This window comes from Amblyomma maculatum, chromosome 1 (genome assembly GCF_055883805.1).
Source record: "Amblyomma maculatum isolate TAMU_Amacu chromosome 1, ASM5588380v1, whole genome shotgun sequence".
In the NCBI taxonomy this organism is placed as follows: Eukaryota; Metazoa; Arthropoda; class Arachnida; order Ixodida; family Ixodidae; genus Amblyomma; species Amblyomma maculatum.
In genome coordinates, this window is record NC_139344.1 from 422162578 (window position 1) to 422182466 (window position 19889).

General features: G+C 42.7%; 1 protein-coding gene across 1 annotated transcript; it reads right to left on the reverse strand.

The window, feature by feature from the left end:
• Window positions 1-322: 322 nt before the first annotated feature.
• On the reverse strand, window positions 323-19505 carry LOC146209243 (uncharacterized). Its single transcript, XM_084579867.1, has 3 exons — window positions 19386-19505; window positions 14166-14296; window positions 323-593 (listed from the first exon to the last, which is right to left on the reverse strand). Exons 1-3 carry the CDS (start codon window positions 19503-19505, stop codon window positions 323-325), a joined length of 522 nt encoding a protein of 173 aa, XP_084435993.1.
• Between the last annotated feature and the right edge of the window lie 384 nt (window positions 19506-19889).

A 19889-nucleotide genomic window follows, 5' to 3' on the forward strand; every position in this document is an offset into this window, starting at 1 on the left:
CAGCTAGCGTGTTCTCATGTACACAAACCAAGACAAAAATAACAATTGCAACTTTTCTCTTAGATATTGCACAGACATTAAAGAATGCAATGTGCAATGGTAACGCTAGAAGTTATGGTAGCGCTGGTGCCGAAATCCTGTAAACTGATAGCAACGAAAAATTATCATGGCTGGCACATGTATGGCAAGGGTTCCACAAGATCGAAGCTGCACCTTGAGTTGGTTCCCTTCCAGGCTATAGAGCAGCATGTGCGGACACAATAGTGATTCTCACCGCAATGCATCTCGCATACTATGCCAGCAGCTATTTTTCCCTGGTCTTTCAAGCGAGCGGACCAATACCATCCCGCAGTTTAGCCTTCACAAATACCATTGAGTGCGCCCCGCTTCGGGTTAGAGTGGCTGCAACCACCAGCTCGAGAACAAACACAAGTGTGGCCGCCAGACAGAATGCGGTGTAGAGGTAGAAGGCCGACACCATGTCGGAGAACTGCAACTGCGTGTGGCTCTTTCTTCGGCAGCACTGCTCCACTGGGGCCAGCCTGCCGTTGTGGTAATAGTTGACAATGCCGCTCTGCTCCAAGCTCTGCACTCTGCAAAGAGAATAAAAAGCGGGACGAATCATGAGTGGACGCAAAAGCCCTCACGGTTACGTAGTTAGGACACTGACAGTTCCCTGCGCCAGCAATGTGCAAGATTTGGTTGAGGCACCTTAATAAAAAAAGTAATTTCTTCTATATCCACTTACCATTTCAGAAATTGAAGGACGCTTATGCTTCACGATTAGGAGTTAACGCGATAGCATTCGAACCACTATGCGTTGAAGATGATTGATGGATGCACAAGGCTTTGAATCGGTTTACGGCTCGCGTCATCTGTTGCGGCAGCGCCATACGATCGAAGAAATTTCCAGTGAGCACCGTATCGAAAGTAAGCAAAGTGAAAATGTTGTTTGCTTCTCACCTAACTAATATTTACGTAATTAGTTTTTTTCTCATAACGCACCTAAACATTAGAAGAGTCATAAGGCAACGTATACATTACATCCACTTTTATTTAGAGAGAAGCAATATGGATGTGTGGCATAGTGGTTGCGTGCTCACCTGGCACTGCGAAGGAACCTCGTTCAACCGCACAGATTTTCGCAAAACTTTTATTGTTTTTTACTTTCATCGGATTTTCGCGCTACAACCAAAACGCCGATACCGGCTTTTCTGAGAACGGAGCCTTAAACGCTGTCGTGCTAAATGGTGCTTGTGCAAGAGGAAGAGACTGCAAAGGTGCTGAAAAGCAATTTTATGCTGATCGCGGTCTTGATTTCACTGATCCCCTTACCCAGCGCCCATTATAACCCTAGTGTTTGCCTTAAAGTGTGGAACAGGGCTGTTTGACATCAGGCAGAATCAAAATCGTCCTGCTGTGTCACAAAGTGCCACTCTGGGTGCTTCATAATAACAAACTACCAAGAGCACAGTTAGCCAAATAATCTGAACACCAGTTTTCGACAAGCAAATGAACGTTGAGACGTTATTGGAGATTAAGGAAATAAAAAAAAGGCTTTGTTGGTTTTAAAAGTAAAAATTTGACAATGTGCTGCAGTCAAAACTGCTGCAAGTAACTACCCAGGCAGCACAAAGCATTGGGCCAATGTTGTAAGTACGACGGCAAGCAGTGGCCCTACATTGGGCCAGCCTAACCAGCATGCTCCCAACATAGGACATGCCAGTCAACACAACGTCCAACAATGGCCCAGTCTAGCCAGTGCTCTCCCAGTGTTGGCGCTGCCAGTAGCCAACACTGGCTAGCTTGGGCCAAGATGTACAGTGAGTTCCCGATATTGGCACTGTCGTACATACAGAATGTCTATGTTGGACCGAGATTGCCGTTGTTCCTCCAATAATGGTCACACCGGGTTTTAAAACTGGCTATAATGGGCCAAGCTGTCCTGCCTTCCTCCGTCATTGAGTTTTCCGTTTTTTAAAACTGGCTACAATGGACCAAGTTGTCCTGTGTTCTTCCGGCATTGGATGTCCGGTTTTTAAACATGGCTACAATGGACAATGTTATCCTCTGTTCTTCCAGTATTGGATGTTCAGTTTTTTAAAGATGGCTACAATGGACCAAGTTGTCCTGTGTTCCGCCGTCGATGGCCCTTCCTTTTTTAAAACTGGCTACAATGGACCATGTTGTCCAGTGTTCTTCCGGCGTTGCCCGTTCAGTTTTTAAAACTGGCTACAATGAACCAAGGTGTCCTGTGTTCTTCCGACGTTGACCGTTCCGTTGTTTTAAACTGGCTGTAATGGACCATTGCAATTTGTCTTGTGTTTTCACAGTATTAGCTATCCCTGTATGAAAACTGCCCACGATGGACCACTTAGTCCCCTGATCTCGCAATTGTCATTGCCATCCTAAAAACGCAGCTTTAATGGGCTGCCGAAGTGAATATTTTTCGTTGACCATTCAATCAAAACAAATTCTCCATTTTTATGGTTGAATACACGTGCGCTGGACGCCAAACCGCGGCATTTAATTCCGACAACATTTCAGCCGATTGTTCGGACCTCACCAAGTACCACGTACGGGACGACAATTACTATAACGCATTCAAGCACGTACCGCTGCAACTGTCTGGATTCGTCTTTTCGGTGCGCTCATATGCGGCGCACCTTTGGGGGTCAGCTATATGTGTTTATGGTTTTAGCCTATTGGCGTGCATGCAGATTTCGTCGCAGGCGCATACGTTTGTCGCACAATTATATCTAATGATAGCACGACCGTGCGACCACATATGTATACCCCAGACCGGCTAGCACTCACGACCCAATATGCCTGTATTGGACGCCGATTACATCCCTGCATCTATACGTAACCTATAGTACAAATCCAGTTGTCAGTGAGAACGCGCATAAAAACGAAATCGCGTCGCCATAGCATGTTCATGTGACATTAAATTAGTGATCAGAAGGTAGCTTTTTCATTGCCGAGAAGGAAAACGTTGCCTCAAGTTGAAGGAACAAATGACCATTTTCTCAGCGATGTTTTTGTTCTAGTGCTTTTGTATTATCCATAAGGAACTACGCGCAGCATCGTCTGTTTACCTGGAGAAAGGACCGAATACGATGTGTGTACTTTCTAGACGTAATCACTGGAAAATGAAAAGCCGGAAGACTCGCGAGGTTACCATTTTAGTTTTGGGCCTTCACACGGTGGTAAAAAAAAATGACAGTTTTTCGTGCAGACTGCGAGCATGAAGGCCCCGGTACATTTATATGGCGCACAACATATATATCGCCAATAAACAAAAAAATAGTTTTTTCCGCCTATTATTTTCGAGTTTGACCATTCCAACCGCGCTAGGCGGTGGCAAAGGAATAAAAAAAGACTGTACAGGAATGAAAATAATGTGCGCTGTCGAGTCATTCGAAAAAACGAATGCAGCCTAGAAACACTGTTTTAATGAGGCAGTTTTCCATGCCCTTTCCAATTCTTTCATTCTACTAAAATGATTTGGAATACGTTGCTTGCTCATTGAACGTTATCGTCTTTTTGTGCAATCCGCGTTAAGGTGAAGGTGATTGCGAAAAACGTCTGTGTATTGCCTGATGCCACAGCGCATCAGGACCTCGACGCGCACAAAATTGATTCTGAATCATTCATTGCTGTGTCTGTCACCGTCGATTTGCGAAGTCGAGACAAAACATGAGCGAAGAAATATTGTTACAGCTGGAGAATGTTGAGGACGAAGTGGCGCGCTCGTTTGTGGAAGATTAAGAAAAAGAAGTGCTTCGAACGGGGGGCCCTCGTAGCCTGGCTCCTTGGCTGTTCCTCAATGTATATATCTTTAATCGTCTTTTGTAAATATATTTCTCCCTGTTACAAAATTATATGCCAAAATTTAAAAACCTTGAACAATTCACAAATTCCGTAGAATGTTCAGAACAGCGCGGTGCGCTATAATTGGACAAAGGCTTTATCGATGTGGCCATAATTACTTGCGCAACAAAATTATGCAAGGTGTTTTAATGGTTTTGAAAGCTGAGGTAGTGTAGAATAGGTGGAAAAAGTTTAAACAATGTGAAAACTGTTTTTGTTTTCCTAAAAATTTTCAATGTTCGCTGTTTTCTGTAAATTAGCGCGATCGTATCTCTGTATCCAAATGTCATAAAAATATGAGCTTTAGCTGTTTGCGGATAATTATGCTGAGAACATATTGTGGAATTATTGCTGCTCTACCATGAACCTTTTCTGAAATAAAGGCCTGCAAATTAGGAAACTTTTCGTTTCCTGGGCCGATGTTGAGAATTTTTATAAAAACATCTACTCATACCCGAAAAGCGAACATTAACTGAATACAAATAAAAGCATGTATATATTTAGTCGGATAATTTTCAGCTAGCTAACTTGAGCATAATTTGTATAATCTATAACCAAAGTTGGCCAGAATAGAAGAGAAGCTCGGAACTCCGCCTCTTTGACATTATTAATCAGTCATCACGCAACAGTATATAATATTTTGAAGTAAATATAAAAGGTCGAACGACCATCCTTTGTTCGATCATAGGTGGCGAAAGGGAGGGGACGCGCGCATTTGTCGATGCACCAGCTGTATGGATTTACGCAAGAATGTGGATGGTAGCTGGGGAGGCTTTCTATTTTTTTAGAAAATGTTTGTCCGTGGTGGCTTGAAGAAACAATGCGTTTGCGAACACACAAAACAAAAGTATTTATTAGAACTCGACTCGAGCGGTGCGCGCTGGCGGCCGCTCATCGGCACGGTCCGAAGTCACGGCTGGCCGGTGCAAGCAGAAGAGGGCTGGGTAAAGGAGGAATGGAATGTTGAGAGGGTCGTTGGTCCTTTGTTCCCACGCGCAGCCCTTGCGAACACAACACCGCGGCGGGAATCACGCGCTGGTTGAGCGGGTCGTTGTTCCCCCTCGCCTACGCGTCTACGTGCAAGACACAACAGACAGCATCCCCAGCTGCGCTGCTGTGCGGCCTCCTCCCGAAGCGTTCATTTCAGAGCTTGTTGGAGACGCTACAAGACTTGTGACAGTTTCTTAAACCTTTCTTTAATTTCTTCCCTCATTAATTTTCTTTTTCATTGTTTGTGCATAATTTTCTCTTGCGCCTATACATGTCCATGTGCTCCGGTTGGTGCTTGCTACATATCAGTGAATAGCTGAGCTGTGAAATGTCGCTGGAGTACGGATTACAGCAACGGCGGGATACCATCGGCATTGTCGGACTCAGTGAACGCCGTCATCTTAGACCGTGAGTATATATCTTTGCAGCATGCCATTGCTTCATAATTGGTTCTATATAATCTCCTACCAGTCCCAAATGTTCTCTTTCCTTATTCTCCTCGAAACAACTGCGCGAAGCATGACTTCAAGAACTAAGCGAATTTTCGTCCGGGTTACATGCAAGCAAGTGCGTGAACTTATTTGCTGGCTGCGATATGAATAGCATTTGCGCCGAAAATAGACGAGCCGTGCGTAACAGGTGTGTATGCCACCAACACGTGACAGAACACTGCAGGCAGCCATTTGCGCAGTTTTTTTACTGTGCAGCGCGCCGCAATCAATTAGTAACCAGATACTATGCGCCCGGCTTTGTACATATATTTTGGACAGCCTCTCTTCTGCACGCAGGAAGCCATGGTCACACAGTTTTTGGTTTTTGTTAAGAGTTAAGGGCAGTTTTTTGTTTTCAGATGTACAGACGAAGTTTTGAAAACTGTTCGTGCCGTCCGTGCAAGCGAATTTTACAGTGGGGCAGACATGTGCGTGATGCCGCTTGATGATTAGGCTATAATTAAGTCATAATGAACCTCCACTTTTATAATGGTTAATATCATATTGAGGAATTGAAAGCCGTGAACAGCGCAAGTGAGCCCCTTTTCAAAATTTTCTTAATCGACGCCCCCCTTCTGAGCCCGCGCCTTCAGGTGAGGGCGTTATCAGAAAGCGGCGACAATAGGAGAGCGATTTCGCAGACGCGCTTCGAAGGCGGGGGAAAATAACAATACAAGCACAAAGGCACATCAGCGGTGTGTGCACTGCGTCCCTGTCACTGCAAAGTAAACAACGTGCACGCGGGACACATTGTACAAAACATTGACGGCCGGTATGAGGCAACCATATCGTCCGAAATATTGCTCGCGAAGCGCTCGATCACGGCGCGCACTTTCAGGCGAAATGGGACAGGCCGTCAGGTCCGCCTGTTCGGCAATTACAGCTCTTTGTACCTCACGTACCGTACCGTATGCATGAAGTGCACGCCATAACCATCGTGCAAGAATGTTGAAACCGAAGCAGCGATCCACGTATTCTAATTCTATAGGAAATCATTTGGGAGTAGAAAAGAGCAACTTAATATGATGTGCATGGTTCTTTAATGAATGATATGTATAAATGGACGGTTGAATAGTTACAGTAATGGAGTGTTCCGCTAGAATTGTTTACGACCGTGACCGCCATAAACATTACTCATATTGCTCTTAGCTTTAAGCTCTGGCATTGATAAGCCTATCTAAAGAACCGACTGGCAGTGACAGGTTGTTTACAGCTGTTGATCAAAAGGTAGGCCATCATGCTATTATTGCAGGCATATTTGCTTCTTTTTGTACCTCTGTTTACTAAAACTTAATTTTGTTCCCCATTCCTAGGGACGCTGCACCTCTTACAACACTCACTGTTCAGTCGCTTCTATTCAAGTATACAAAAAGGAGGAAATGCGCATGCACTCATAGGATAGCCTGTCTTTCCGTTAACAGCTGCAAATAACACGCCACTGCTCCTCGGTACCTTGGATGAAGTTTTCAATGGGGTTACCTGAGATGCCTAGCAATTGCTGTAATATTTATACCAATCACTGCAGTGAAACAGAAAGGTAACACTGCATCACTTTAACTGCTGCATGCACCTATAAACGTGCCTTAATTTATTGCCTATTCTTATAGACGCAGGACCTCTTGCTATAGGCTTTGTTCAGTAAGCAACCGTCTTTCATTGCTTCAATTTCTATCTCTCCACCACTTTCTTGTTGCTCTGGGTGTGATCATTTGATTTCATTGTTGAAATCATATTGTTTTATCATGTGTGAATGATTTAGCCTGCACATACATGCTTTCATTTTTTTAGATGCGCATCGGGAGCGTTTTCTACGTAGAAATGGATCGATTGAGTTGTATCACTGGTGCGAAACCGACAACCCCCAGAAGATATGTGTCCTGTGGTTGGAAGGACAATAAAGAAGAAGAAAATCAGCGGAAAAGCCTGCCTAAAAAAAGGTAGCACTGCATCACTGTAACTGCTGCATGCACCTTTAAATATGCCTTATTTTTATTGCCTATTCTTATAGACGGTGGACCTCTTGCTATTGGCTTTTTGCAGAAAGCAACCGCCTTTGATTGCTTCAATTCCTATCTCTCCACCACTTTTTTGTTACTTCTTGTGTGATCCTTTGATTTTATTGTTCAAATCATATTATTAAATCGCCGGTGAATGATTTCGCCTACACATACATGCTTTCATTTTTTTTTAGGTGCGCATCGAGAGTGTTTTCTACGTATAAATGGATCGAATAAGTTGTATCACTGGTGCGAAAACCAACAGTTCGGTACCCCCAGAAGGTTTGTGTCTTGTGGGTGGCAGGGGTATAAAGAAGAGGATAATCAGTGGAAAAGCCTGCCTAAAAACTTACAAAGATGGCGCAAAAGCGAAATGCTGATCAGGGTTAGAGTCTGATTACTTCTGTTATCCCATTTCACTTGCTAGGTGATGTGACATATATGAAGCACCTTAGTATAATTTGTGGTATACTCACTGAAAATTGTGTAGACATTAACTTTTTTCTCGTTCAATTATTTTGAGTGACGCACGAATTGGAATAAAACGAAGTCATCCACACATCTAATGCCCATAGACATTAGATGCGTGGATGAGCTCATTAATTGTGTTCCTATGTGAGCATGCAATAGTTTGTCGAATATATTAATACGTTAAAAGTTGATTTTTTTACTGTTAACCGGAGTAATACATATGCTCCATATCATAGCATTATTCGCCTGTAGTTTGTATCTGCTCTTTCCTAAATTGTATTCTACAAAGTATACGCGTGTCATCTCGTACGTCTATTTAACTAGCGAACAATTTGCAATCGAATCCCTTTTGTGATGTTTCAGCTACAAATAATGTATGACAGTTGTGACAATATAGGTAGCTTTAGGTATAACATATAGCGCGAAAATCTTTAATATATGCGATGATATTTTTATTCACCGCATTGGCTAAACCAGCCAGTTGAAGAGACGAAATGAAAACAAATATGGATGTCTTCGGACAGGAACAGTAATCGTGGTGCCATGACCATTTTTTTAATTAAATTTTCATATGTCGTGGGCTAATGTCTCGACACAAAGGAATGACCCTTAGATTTGCCAGATGCGGCGTAGTATTCTCGAAAAAAAAAAAAAAAAACGCCTATCACTAAAGCTGGAAAACGCCGTTTTTGTCGTTTCAAAAAGTTGCACGTTTGGAGGCCGGCTGGTTGCGTAAAATTTTGTCATCCACTGTTTTTTACTCACCGCATTTGGGTAACGTTTACTTGTATAAGAAGTATTAAAAGTGTGTTTCATTGATGCAGTTGATTTAGTAAAAAATCGCAAACTTTGCTTCAAGAACAACGCGCTACAAAAATGTTAATGTTCAACCTTACATACTGGCGTGACGCGTTGCGTTGTTTGCACTAAAATATTCTGTGTTTATTACGCAGGTCATATTGTTAATTTAAGGCAGAATTTGGAGCTCTAAGCTCCTATGTGTGTTCTCTGTAACGCCACCAAAAGTATTATGCTGGAAAGCGATTTGCTTATGATTGTAATTATAAAAATTACACATTGAAAAATCATCTTCAACAGTTAGTGGTGGTCAAAGCTGAGAAATGGAATAATATATTAATAACCTAGATTGAATACTATTGCACCTAGCAATAAAAAAGAATGCAGGACAGAGAAAAAGTTCAGCCTTCACTTGCGTTCTGCCATGAAATTGACAGAAATAGTGAATTAATACCATGTTAAGCTATATTAAGTATTTGTCCCAGAAGCAGAAAAACGGTGTATAAGCGCTGACAATGTTTTAAATTTTACTTAAGGTAAAATGTAACTAAATTCAGCAAATACTAAATTGAAGTTTTGATGCCTATTCCATAAGGGGGAGCCATATAAGCACATCTATAGAACAAAAACAAGCATTTTTATATTGCGAATATTACATTTTGCAGAATTCAATATATTTACTGACTCAAATTAACAAAGTGCTTTGCATTGTTTCCACATATTTTGATAAAAATTGATGTTGCGGCCGTTTCTTCAATTCTAATCAGTTTTCCTTATTTTACCATTTTCTTACTTTTGTCCAATTTCAAAATAATATGCAGATACACACACAAATCGAGAGCTTCAAATTTTTTCAGAAGTAAAGAATGGAACCTAGATAATGTAGGGAAATAGTTTCTGTGCCAAGATATTATTGGATCTTGCAAGAATGCAGGCTGAGTTTGGCCATTATCAGCACAAGCACTCGGTTTAATATTTAATGTTATATTTTTAAACAGTATAACGCAACACTTTTTAGTCGGTGATATTTTTGAGGTACTGAAGATTTTTGAGAGGGATTTGAATGAAAATCGAAGACGATCTTTTTTTAATTGCAGCAAATTTGCCCTTTACTGCTGTTTTCGAATTCTGACCAATTTTGATGCGCTGTGGAGAACACACCTAGTGGTCTGGAGCTCCAGATACTGCCTGGAATTAAGAACATGCGTCAGGAAGTGAAAACATATTTAGTGCAACCAACCTAATGCATCATATGCCAGTACATAAGGTTAAAAATGAATATTTTTGCAGCGTATCGCTCCTGAAGAAAAGTTTGCGATTTTTTTAATAACACAACTGCAAAAACAAAATAGGTTTCTAATAGTGTTTGTAAATATAAAACCTGCATATATTTAGTGAGGAAAAAAGAGCAGATGACAAAATCATGGTATCCAAACTTGCAACATTTTGAAATGGCAAAAACAGCGTTTTCTACCTCTAGAGATACACCATACAATTGTTTTTTTTTCGAGGAAACTACGCGTATCTTGAAAAACTAAGGTTAATTCTTTTGTGTCTAGATATTTGCCCACCACATATAAGAATTTCATTGGAAACGAAAGATGGCCATGGGACCTCGATTATGTTTCTTATCTAAGGCACCCATAATACGCTGTGAGAAAGCCAATATCAAGGGCTTTTTTTAATATTCCATATTTCGAACGGTTGTGCCATCTAAGAAAATTTGAAAGCTAGGCACACCTTAGGTGTCGCCAGCCCTCACTTTCTGTTACAGCTGCATTTGCTAAGCTGAATTAATGCGTTGAGTACTTTAATTTAGCCACGAATATAGCGCTATTACGTGTCAGATTTAAAGGAAGGCCGCAGTGACGCGATTCCTGTAGAATTTGTAAGTGAAATCTGTAAACCTTACAAATCTACCCATATATATGATCTCTTGCCGGTTTTATTCAAGCTACATTACACCTGCTGCGCCCCATAGCTTGAGCAAAGGGTTATAAATAAACCATTAGAAACAGACGATGGAAACCGGTGGTGCATTGCTGGCAGCCACTTAGGACAGCGCAGAAAATTTTTATTTTGTACGTGGGGAAGTGAGGTTATTCGCTTCAAGTACTAAATATTCACTTTAGACAATAAATAGGACTTACAGAGTCGGTGAGCACGTTCGAAAACCCCTGTTTCAATATTTGCGGTTAGAAACCTCATGTGTACCTTTTTTTTCCAGCTGCAGATAAATTCCGGGTTATGTAGATAACGAAACCGTTACCAGCCCATTCGCGCACCTCAACTGTGCTGCTCACAACATGATTTTGAGCGGACAAAACAACCTGCCGCTATGATTGCTAGCCCCATGCATGAGTAAGGGTGATATGCTGGCGATGGTTGCTTCGCGTCGGCCCTTTGGCGCACATGAAGGCTCGAGTTACAATGAGCGCGCCGAACTTTGCAATGCGGATAATGACTACAAAGCGGTAAGGATATAAATGAGTTTAACAGTATTTTTCAGCTGTAAAATACAAATACAGTCTTGTTGGACGATGTGCTGGCGCGGACGAAGAAACCATAGGCAACTTGTAGGTCTAACGCTACACAGGGCTGTCGAGCCAAGCCAAGTCCTCAATTGTATTGTCCGGGAATCAGATTTCTGTATTTTCGTGGTTTCCTATTGTATCTGGCGTTCAAAATGCAGACGTGAGGGTTCTTTATCACAAATAATCAAACGTGGATTGTGCCGGTACTCTTCAAAGAAGCAACACCATTTATTGTGTAAGTCATTAATCAGTAATTTAGGTAAATAATGTCAATAAGGATTCCAAACAAAACCTTTTCTGTGGCGCTCAAGGTAGCTTCCAGCAATATATATCTGGTTTCCTTTGCCTGCCTCCGAAATGTTTTTTTTTTTTATCCCTTGGATCAAATTTGCTTGGACAAGCAGTATATGTGTAAAAATCATGCACCTGTGAGCTACCAGTTTAAGTGAGCTCCCGTTTAAGTGATCTACCCACAAAACCAGTCAAAAGCGTATATCAGCTAACCAGCGGCCAGTGCAGCAGTCGTGGGCTTAGATCGCTTGTGTATATTATATCTAGCCATTTAAAAAAAAAATGCAAATGGTCGCCGAACATTCTCTTGGTAACGATATTTAGTATAAATTGTTTGCACATCGCAGAAAGCGTAGGAGCGGCAAAAAACTAGCGCGCCATTCATATGCGGAGACAGCCGAAAATCAAGCACTAATTCCTAGTGTGGGATGAAACACTGGCTGTCTCAACCGTATTGCTGTGGAGGCGATCAAAATGCAACAGGGCACATGCTATGCAATGCATGTGCGTCTTTCATCCTAATAAACCCAAGGCAGCTGAAACTAATCTGGAACTCATCAGTATAGTGTTCCTCATTGACCATAAATTTCGGTACATGAATCCTGGAATTTTCTACATCTTTTTAAAATAATGCGCGTGATTTTATATGCCTCGTAATAGTGTTGTAAATTTTGTTTCCTCATTGTTTTTGTGCAGGTGCCATTTGCGAAAAAGTTGGGGTGGACGATTTGGAGGCACACGCATTTATTCGCAGGTAGCTGCCTGGTTCCTGTGACAGGGGGGGGGGGGGGGGTGGAAGAAAAAGGCGTCATGCTGAAACCTCCCCTGACGAACCAGGCATGCCACCTGTGAATGCAATTGCAGGGTTAGCCCCCTCACTACGCCTGTGAGTGTGCCCTCCAGCTCCCTGGCCCCTTCCACTTCCCGAGAGCCCGCCCTGCCCTGACCAACCCTGCCACTGCCCCGCTAACTGCTGCTGTGTGTGCCCTCAGCGCTGGCTAGTAACAACTGCCGTCTATAGTAACAATTGCAATAAATATTATCTTTTTGTGAACCATGCCCTTGTTTTGTGAATATCTACTGGTTGCTCATGAGCGACAATTTGAATTTATATGGCCACTCCTATTTGAAAGGCCATTATTGTCCCAGCAAGTTCGATGTGCTGTCACGAATATGGCTAGAATGAAAAAGGCTGCATTTTATGGCCTGCACAGGCAGTGCCACAAAATGTGTAATCTTGACATCATCAATGGCACATGAATGGAGTAGCCGGTGTACCCATAAACCATTGGATTAATATTGGTATCGACAATATGCGGCATGAATGGAGTAGCCAGTGCACCTGCAATGGCTAACCATTGGTATGATATTGGCATTGACAATGGGCCATCAATGGAATAGCTGGTATTAAACAAATATTGGTAATACAATGATGGTATAATGCTGGACAGTATTGGCAAGAATCATGGTGCATGAATGGAAAGTCTAATATTGTGCCTACATTGGTGGCTCCAGCTTGGTTGAACACTGGACCAATCTTGGAACGAAAGATGGGCCAAGAATGGAGAATGTAGTAAAATGCCCAAATGCCAATATCAGTCCAATATTGATGCCATTCTTTTCCAGTGATGAACCATTGTTGGACCAATGCTGGCGTGCTGCTTGGGTAGCATCTTGTTTAGTTTGTTTTAAATGTAAGCTTCGATAGAAAAACGCCCGTGTTCATGAAATTAGGAGCACTTTAAACGCGTAGATACATTTCGTTGTTATGTTTCACTTTATATTTTTTCATATTTTTAATACTTCATCTAGTTGTTAAAGCAATCTACCTCAAGGTCTCGCTTCATCTGTAGGCAACCATTGTTTTATAGTATTTTTTGATGCCCCTAACCGCATGACATTCCTGTAGCTTTGAATAAAACCAGGAAAGGAGGCAAGTAAATAACAATTAGCCGTGTTTAGCTTTAGTTAAACCCGGTAGGTTGCGTAAGCAAAGCTGACGTAGCTCTTTCTGTTCTTCTTCCTCTTCTGCTTTTGCGGTGCGGCGTGGCAAAGGGGACCTATCTACGGTCGCTCTAAAGGTCAAACGTGGCTACCAGCCGGGTTTACGCGACGGGCTGAAACCTGACGTAGCACTGCTTACGCAATAAAAAAGCACTGTCTTCTTGCACGTGTCGTGTGGCTTCCGTGGTATTATTTCCTTACCATGTCCCACCAACTGGCCTGCAACCACGCTTTTACACTTGGAAATCCCTCATTGTTTATCATTGAGCCTCTCTTAATTTGGAACGAAAACCTCAAATTTTAGGAAACGTTTCTTCAGATCCGTAGCAGCAAGATATGAGAGGAAGAGGAGGAGGAGGAGGAGGAGGAGGAGGAGGAGGAGGAGGAGGAGGAGGAGGAGGAGGAGGAGGAGGAGGAGGAGGAGGAGGAGGAGGAGGAGGAGGAGGAGGAGGAGGAGGAGGATAAATGTATAGGATCAAGACAAAGATTTGTCCTCGCATCGTCGTTAGTGCCACGCTACTCAAACTGAGAATGCTCATCCTCGTCCGCGGCCTGATTTTACCGGTCAGAAATCTAGTTTCACGCAGGGAGCTCTTTGATGTTCTTCGAGTGGCGTTATCAGTGCCTAAAGACTGGTAACATACTCATTGAATGACATATTTGGTTTCATAGTATTGCAACTATCAAGATGTTTCTTCCCGACGTCATGGTCTTACATTCGAGAAAGGCCGTCACGTAAGTCTCGCGGCAGGGACCGCCGCATGTAGACTCCGAAGTGGAACGAGAAGAGCGGAATGTCCCCGAAGTAGAACTCCCCAACGTGCTGGCCTTTGCAGTATCGGTTCACCTGAGCCACAAGACAAACAGATATGTACGCTTTATTTTAAATATTATACGCATGAGCAAGTTCTTTTAAGGAGCAGATTCACCTAAGTTCAAAATGCAAACTAGGAAGTGAAACCCCAAGCCTTCTTTCATAATGAATAGAAATTTTCGCGCAGCTGGACAATGATGTTTCTTTTTTTTTTTTATTGTGAAGCAAAGTGCCTTTTGCGAAATTATCTCCCAATAAAATACTTAGGAACACTTATGCTCCGCCTTTAAGGGTATGAGCGAGAGGCTTGATGGTTCCCGCCAGTGCTTCATCTAGAACATGCAGGTACGGTTACACTCACATTTACCGAGATGCGCTTTGTTACTCGAAAAAATCACAGAGCCACTGATTTGTACCTATATTGTATATATGTCACATAGACTCATCAGGATACAGTTGTACGTCATAGAATTATTCTAGAGTACTCGTCATAGATATTAAGCTTGACTATACCCACTGCAGGACTAAGCCCTCTTCTATATTCCTCCAATTAACCCGGTACTGTGCGAGCGGCATCCACTTAACCTCTGCGAACTTGTTAACCTCATCCGCCCACCTAATTTTCTGCCGCCTCCTGCTACGCTTTTTATCCCTTGGAATACAATTTGTTGCCCTAAACGACCATCGGTCATCCTCTCTTCGCACTACATGTCCTGCCCATGTCCATTTCTTCTTAATTTCCGCTAGAATGTCGGTAACTTGACTTATTCCTCTGACCCACTCTGTGTGTTTCCTCTTTCTTAACGTTATCCTTACCATTTTTTTCCATAGCCCTCTGCGTTGTCCTCAACTTAAGTGGAACACCTTTTGTTAGCTTCCATGATTCAGCCCCATAGGTAAGTACAGGTAAGATGCAACTGTTCTATACTTTCCTCTTGAGCGATACCGGTAAGATGATAGTCATAATCTGGGAATTCTTGCCAAATTCGCTCCATGCCAGTCTTATTCTCCTTGTTATTTCCCTTTCATGGTCCGGATCTGCGGTTACTATCTGTCCTAAATAGACATATTCGCCTACTACTTTCAGTGCTTCGCTACCTAACGTAAACTGCTGTTCCTTCGCTAGGCTATTGAACATTGCCTTAGTCTTCTCCATATTGATTTTCAAGCCTACCTTTTTACTTTTCCTGCCTAGGTCATCAATCATTCTTTACAATTCATCTCCTGAGTTGCTTAGCAAAGCAATGTTATCAGCAAATCGCAGATTACTGAGGTATTCTCCATGTACTCATATCCTTACCTGCTCCCATTCCAAGTCTCTGAATACTTCCCCTAAGCAAGCTGTGAATAGTACTGGGGAGATCGTGTCTCCTTGCCTAACACCTTTCTTTATATAAATTTTGTTACTTTCTTTATGCAGAACTTGGTTGCTGTGCACCCACTATTTATATCTTCCAGCACTATCACGTACGGCTTGTCTACACCCTGATTTCGCAATACCTGTATGACTGCCGAGATTTCTACTGAGTCAAATGCTTTTCGCAATCAATGAATTTTATGTATAAGGGCTGGTTGTACTCCGAACATTTTTCTATCATCGGCTTGATGGTATGGATATGATTGGTAGTAAAGTATCCTTTCCAAAAACCTGCTTGATCTTTTGCTTAGTTGCGGTCTAAAGTTGCCCTGATGCTATTAGCGATTACTTTGGTAAATACCTTATACGTAACAGACAGTAACCTGTTTGGTCTGCACTTTTTCGTCCTTAGAGTCCCATTTCTTATGAATTAAGATGATGCTTGCGTTCTTCCATGGTTCCGGTATCGTCGATGACACCAGGTATTGCGTATACAGGGTGGGCAGTTTTTCTATACCCATATCTCCCCCGTCCTTCAACTAATCTGTAGTTCAGATCCCCTCCAGCTGCTTTCCCGCTTTGTATTGTTTCTAATGCTTTCTTAACTTCATCCTTCGTCACTGGCAGAACGTGTGACTGCATTTCCCTACCGCCAATCGTATTATTGTCGTGAACTGGTTGGCTGCTGTAGAGATCAGTATAGAACTCCTCGGCGTCTTTGACTATCTTGTCCATATTCGTGATGACATTGCTCGTCTTGTCCCTTAGTGCACACATTTGATTTTTGCCTATACCCAATTTCTTCTTCATCACTTTATGATTTCCCTCGTTTTCTGCAGCATGCTCAATTTTTCCTTGTTATACGTCCTTATATCGGCCACTTTGCGTTTATTGATTAGCTTTGATTTCTCTGCCAATTCTATCTGGTCTGTTGGATTGAAAACTTTTATACTTTGGCGTTTTTTAATCAAATCCTTCGTCTGCTTAGACAGCTTACCGGTATCCTCTTTAAATATCCTACCGCCTACTTCTACAGCGCACTCAGTAATGATATCTCTGAAATTATTGTTTATTGCTTCTAGGCTAATGTCGTCATGCTCGATTACAGCTTAATATCTATTCTGTAGCGAGGTCCTGAACTCTTCTGCCTTCCCCCTCACAGCTAATTCGTTGATTAACTTATTTCTTACTAATCTGTTTTGTTTCCTTTTCAGATTTAGACTAATTCGAGACCTTAACAATCTGTGGTCACTGCATCGCACTTTCCTGATTACCTGTACGTCCTGCATAATGGCGGGGTTAGAACATATTATGAAGTCAATTTCATTTTAGCCTCCCCGTTAGGACTTTTCAGTGTCCACTTCCGGGTCTTCCGTTAGTTTCAAACGGTGCTAATTATTCTTTAGTTATTGCGCTCTGCAAGCTCAACTACTAACTCCCTCCTGCTATTCCTAGAACCAATGCCATAATCACCCACAGCCTGATCTCCTGCCTCCTGCCTGCTTTTTCTCTACCTTGGCATTGAAGTCGCCCATTAGTGCAGTATACTGCGTCTTTCCTTTCCGCATTGCCATTCCTACATCTTCATAGACGTTTTTGACTGTCCGGTCGTTATAACTACATGTAGATGCGTAGCCCTGTACAATCTTCAGTTTATACCGCTTATTAAACTTAATTACGAGGACTGCCACCCTCTTAATACTGCTATAGGATTCATCTATATTACTAGCTGTATACTTATTCACAAGGAAGCCTACCCCTAGTTCTCGCTTCTCCGTAAGCCTCGATAAAATAGTACATGCTCGTCCTTCAGTACAATAAAGGCCTCATTTGGCCTCCTAACCTCACTAAGCCCTATGACATCCCATTTCAAACCCTCTAGTTCCTCTAACAGCACTGCTAAACTAACTTCACTAGCTAGTGTTCTAGCGTTAAACGTTGTCCGGGTCAGTTTCCAATGGCGGCCTGTCCAGCGGAGCCAGAGATTCTTAGCACCCTCCGCTGCATCACTGGTCTGACCGCCATTGGTGACTGAGGGCTGTGGATGGATTTGTAGGACTGATCATGGAAGGTTGTGGCCAGTTACTGCACCAGGGTGACCAATTCCTGTTCTGGTGAGAGAGTGCGTTGCCGGAGGTGTTTTTGGCCTCAGGTCGCACCCCAAACCATTCAGCTCAAACACTCATCATTACTCGATAGGCCTAGCCAAGGCCTATCTGAAAAAAAAAAAAAAAAAAAAAAAAAAAAAACACCTGCATCGCCTAGGTGTAGCGTGTCTGACTCCGGATACACGGGTCCCGGGTTGGGTTGTCATCTCTTCTAAATTCCTGTCTTTCAGGCATCTCAGCCATGCGACATGGTCTCACAATGTCGCACAATCCATGCTACCAATCACTTCATCGACACGTCCCATGACAGCTATAACCTGCCGCTTGCACATTTGCGATATTTGCTCAAATGGCTAGCAACTACACGCCAGAGCTGTAGTCAGTACAGCGGTAGTCAGTAACAGTAGTGCAGTATAAATAGGGCTGGTTACACTCCAGGTTGAAATTCAGGTTACGGTGCTCAAGTTGTTTACACGTCAAACTAATTCGGTAAACTAACTCGATAAACTAATTCGACTGGCAATAAGAACTTTACGGACTTTTCAAATATCCGAAATATTTGCTTCAACGCTTCGCTGCAGAACAGCAGAAATTTCTAGGCATTGGCTTGGTAAAAAATACATTTCGTTTGGTTTGTTCATGTCAGCACACTCCACCGTATGTGCTGGGAGACCTCACCACCCGGCGTCTGAAACAAACCATGTATTCTTTCTTTAAGCTTTTTTGGGAAGCGTGGAGAAACTGTGCCAAGGATCGCGGGTGGTTTTCCCGGTGGCGTCCGCTAACTGCTTCATAAATAACGTTTGAAAACATTCGAGAGAAATAGCTTGATCAATTTCAATAACATAGTCGATATAAGAATCTGTATGCGTCAGTACAACTTGATGCCAATCCGTGGTCGGTGTCTGTATGATAAGAAGATGCAAACGCACGGGACACCAAGCCTCGCTCAGCGCACCCGATGATTCCGTGTCTCTTATTTTAAACTTCGCCACCTCCAATGTGCCCCAGAGGTTCATATACAGTGTGTGAAGTCTAGAGCAGCGGTTTACACCGGTATCGTTCTAGGCATAAAGCTGAAAACGGTTCCTACTCGCTGTGAACGAAACACTGTGCTTACTACCCTTCCCCGGATGCCCTCTCCATACAATGATGCAGCAATATTATTGGGGCAGCATAATTCGCGCGCAGTGTAAAACAAAACACTATGTTTTCCAGCAGGTGAAAATTTCCGTGGCTGCGAGCGCCAAGCTTACCGATTTGTACGAGAACATTGCGCACAGAGCACGCATTGTGTGAGAGGCGACGCAGCATGAAGCTAATGTCTGGGTTCTTCTTTGTATATTTATGCGCTAAATTCCGTTCCCTTCGCAAGAAATATGAAAATATGTCAAGAACTTCCTTCAAGTATGCTCTGTATGCACTAAATACCCAATATATGCATTTATTCGCAGCCAAATCAAACTTTTAATTGACGTTGCACATACTTTACTTTTTAAAATATATTTATCCCGCAAGACTGTTTCTATCTCTGACGCAGGATGTTGAAGCGTGACACCATCCAGACGTGTTCCATAATTCTGCTCATGATGTGAACGATGCATAGCCTACCAACAGTATGCGCTTGCTATAATTATGCAGCTGCAACTAGACTCACCTCTTCACGAGATACTTGAGCAGAGAGGATGATGACAGCCTTCCCTTCAATTACCTCGACAAACATGCTGTCTGGGTAACGGTAGAGACCATGAATGTCGCTTCGGTCGCGAGTGATCATGCTCCACACTTGCCGTTCCGCCGATCGATTCGTGGTCTGCGAGTTTCAAGCGAAAACTGCTACATGAGAGATTCTATGCCACGTTAAGCGGCGTAGGCCATAAACATTCGATGAACTGATGATTAGTTGTCATCACTTAAGTGGCTACGCCCACGCAGCCTGCTCAGGCAAGTGCACATGCACCCGGTGGCACAGTGCATGTACCTTTCCAGACATCTAAGTTAAGTAGCATCAATAAAAGGCAGGCAGCAGTGTACCAGCTTTCACTGACTTCAGTTCGTAAGGCAAACGAGTGAAAATACCCAAAAGAGTTTCTTTATTTTCTTGAACGGCATCTCAGTAAAAGAAGTCTCGCGTTGACCGTATTTTTCAAGACCACACAAA

Coding starts and splice junctions, on each gene's coding strand:
- LOC146209243 (XM_084579867.1), bottom strand. CDS start 19,505: ATGATCACTCGCGACCGAAGCGACATTCATGGTCTCTACCGTTACCCA. Junction 14,297..19,385: donor CTCAAGTATCTCGTGAAGAG/GTGAGTCTAGTT, acceptor CTTGTGGCTCAG/GTGAACCGATACTGCAAAGG. Junction 594..14,165: donor CGTGACGGCCTTTCTCGAAT/GTAAGACCATGA, acceptor TTCTCTTTGCAG/AGTGCAGAGCTTGGAGCAGA.